The sequence below is a fragment of the Chrysochloris asiatica genome, unplaced genomic scaffold (assembly GCF_000296735.1).
Source record: "Chrysochloris asiatica unplaced genomic scaffold, ChrAsi1.0 scaffold00037, whole genome shotgun sequence".
In the NCBI taxonomy this organism is placed as follows: domain Eukaryota; kingdom Metazoa; phylum Chordata; class Mammalia; order Afrosoricida; family Chrysochloridae; genus Chrysochloris; species Chrysochloris asiatica.
This window is the reverse complement of record NW_006408555.1, coordinates 17,582,608-17,585,434: the sequence shown is the minus strand read 5'-3', so window position 1 is coordinate 17,585,434 and position 2,827 is coordinate 17,582,608. Positions and strand designations below refer to the sequence as shown.

Here is a 2,827-nt window from a genome sequence, read left to right as displayed (position 1 = left end):
TGGGGGTGGGGGTGGGTGGGGAGTGTAGGGGGTGGGTTTATAGGGTATACCCTTTGGTCGATTGATGATGCATGGAGGGGATTGGAACCATGGCAATGAAACCATATATGGTGGAATGAATGTAAAACTAAAGTTCTCCCATGTAAAATATAATTTACAATAAAACATGGAAAAAAACAAAAAACCTTAAAGCGTAAATCTGTAATTGGCATTGAGATAGCTGTCTTAATTTCTGTTGTTGTTAGGAGCTGTGGAGTCGGTTCTGACTCATAGCGACCCTGTACAGGGTTTCCGAGGCTGTAAATCTTTATGGGAGCAGAAAGCCTCAAATTTCTTCCATGGAACAGCTGGTAGTTTTGAATTGTGGTTCACAGCCCAATTCGTAACCACTACACCACCACATGGGAAGGTATAAATAAGCTATAATTTTAACGAATGGGTTTTTAACATTTCCTTCTGAGTTGCTAATGAAAATAGGATTAAATCCAATTTGAGGACTTTATTATGAATTCTGAAGTCAGAGCACCAAATTAAAGGAACAGTCTTGGAAATTGAAAGTTGAGAATTTGGAGGAGGAGCTAGAAGTAAGTGATATAAGTCATCATTGTGGAGAAAACCACTGTGCCCTTCCCATCTTGAACTAACATAATAACTAAGTTACCGCTTTTAAGTGTAAGTACCGGTGATTCTAATGGATCCACTTATGATGATACTATCTTGGGTAACATGGTGTAGATAATTGTGGTTCTGCCAAAACATAGGGCTTTAAAGATTACTATTTCATGTTGTGTATTCAGTCACATTATAGGAAAACTGTGTATCACATATGTGCAAGGGGGCTTCAGAAAGTTTTTTGAAAAAAATGGAAATTTTATCTTCAAGCTCCAACTGACCTCATAGTTTCAAGAGACATTTGAATAGGCATAATTTTCATATGAAAAAAAGCAGTTGCTTAAATTAGCTAACTTTACAGTTGTTGAAGAGCTCTTGGTAGCATAGTGGGGTATGTGTTGGGCTGTTGCTAACCACAAGACCAGCAGTTTGAATCTGTTGTTTGCTCCATAGGAGAAAGGTGAGACTTTCTGCTCTTGAAAGATTGACAGCCTCGGAAAGCCTATACTGGGTCGCTATGAGTTCGAACTGCTTTAATGGCACTCAGTCACCATCACCATGTATTTGTTAGCTGTTTCTATGTCCATGAATTGATTAATTGTTGCAGGGCTGTTGCATGTTACATGCAAAAGTTAAAAGGGAAGAAAAAGTTTCCCACATATCAAATGTGATTTGATACAAAAGAATAGTACTAGTATGACCTTTCCCCCTTAGATTTTCTGCCTTTTTAAGAAAGAGGAAAGAGACCTGGCCGCCTTGCTGGTGTTGACTCTGTGTGAGTCGTCTCAGTATGTGCACTCCCTGTATTTTCTGAGCATTCACTACATTTCAAATTTGACACCGCGTCAAGCTCAGTGGTTGGCAAGTGGTGAGCACTGCTCAGCAAATGCTTAAGTAATAATGTATATATAAAGTAGATCTTTGTATTATGCAACATAGATGTTTTTATCGTTCAGTAGTATAATTTGTGGCTTTGCTCTTTAGATTTTCTCAACTGAAAGGTCTGAACTTGTCCCATAATAAACTTGGGCTGTTTCCTACTTTGCTGTGTGAGATCTCTACCCTGACTGAGCTCAACCTTTCCTGTAATGGAATTCATGACCTGCCAAGTCAGATAAGCAGTCTGCTGAAGTAAGTATCTTGACTTTTTCTAGATTCATCTCTCCCTTACAGTGAAGTAAGTCATGTCATTTTTAGGATTTCTAGTCAACAGCAGTTTTGACAACTGAAAATCAAATTGCCTACAGTTGTGACTAAGGCCTCAGTTTCAACTTCAGAGGTGCTGATTATTTTTAATGTTAAAGAGAATGTTTGTGCAACATATGTATAATGATCTATTAAGTCTCTATAGATCTGGGATGTTTTACCATTTTTAGGGACTTCTGGTATGGTGCTTGCTGCGGATTAATGCGCTAAACTGCAAGGTTGGTTTGAACCACAAGATCAGCGGTTCAATATCACCAGCCGCTCCTTAGAAACCCTATATAGAGTCACTATGAGTCGGAACCAACACAACAGTACTTAGCAACAACCAACATTATTGGAATCATGATAAATTAGTAATGCTATTCAGAATCCCTAATTTTATCCATTCTAATTAAAATTTTCACGAAGTGTCATGTGTTTTCTTCCTACAGTCTTCAAACCCTCAGTCTTGATGGCAACTTTCTGACCACTTTACCTGAAGAATTGGGAAATCTGCAACAGCTTTCTTCCTTGGGAATTACGTTCAACCATTTTAATCAAATTCCTGAGGTTTATGAAAAGCTGACTACTTTAGATAAAATGGTTATGGCAGGAAATCAACTAGAAGCCCTGAACTTAGGAGTGCTGACCCGGATGAGCCATATCAAGCATGTAGATTTAAGGTAAGGTCACTCTTTACCATATCTTCCTTTGGACTGACCTCTGATGAAAGTTTTCTATGTTGATGTTGTTGTTAGGTGCTGTTGAGTTGGTTCCTACCCATAGAAGCCCTGTGCTCAATAGGATGAAACACTGTCCTCACAGTCTTTGTTACACTTGAGCCCATTACTGCTGCCACTGTGCCAATCCATCTGGTTGGGTACTTTCTTTCTTTTTATTGTTTTATTGTGAATTATGATCCAGAGCCAATGGTACTGAAGGAGGAAGTCCAAAGTTCATTGAAGGAATCGGCAAAGAACAAGGCACCAAGAATTGATGGAATAAAAGAAATCTTTCAAGAAAGTGAGGC

General features: G+C 38.7%; 1 protein-coding gene across 2 annotated transcripts in view; it reads left to right on the top strand.

The window, feature by feature from the left end:
• Positions 1-2,827, top strand: part of PHLPP2 (PH domain and leucine rich repeat protein phosphatase 2) — a 104,487-nt gene that overhangs the window by 70,319 nt on the left and 31,341 nt on the right. For both annotated transcript variants that reach the window (XM_006860186.1, XM_006860187.1), the window contains 2 exons: positions 1,597-1,743; positions 2,250-2,480. In XM_006860186.1, the coding sequence (XP_006860248.1) occupies positions 1,597-1,743; positions 2,250-2,480 (378 nt within the window). The remainder of the gene's footprint in view (positions 1-1,596; positions 1,744-2,249; positions 2,481-2,827) is intronic.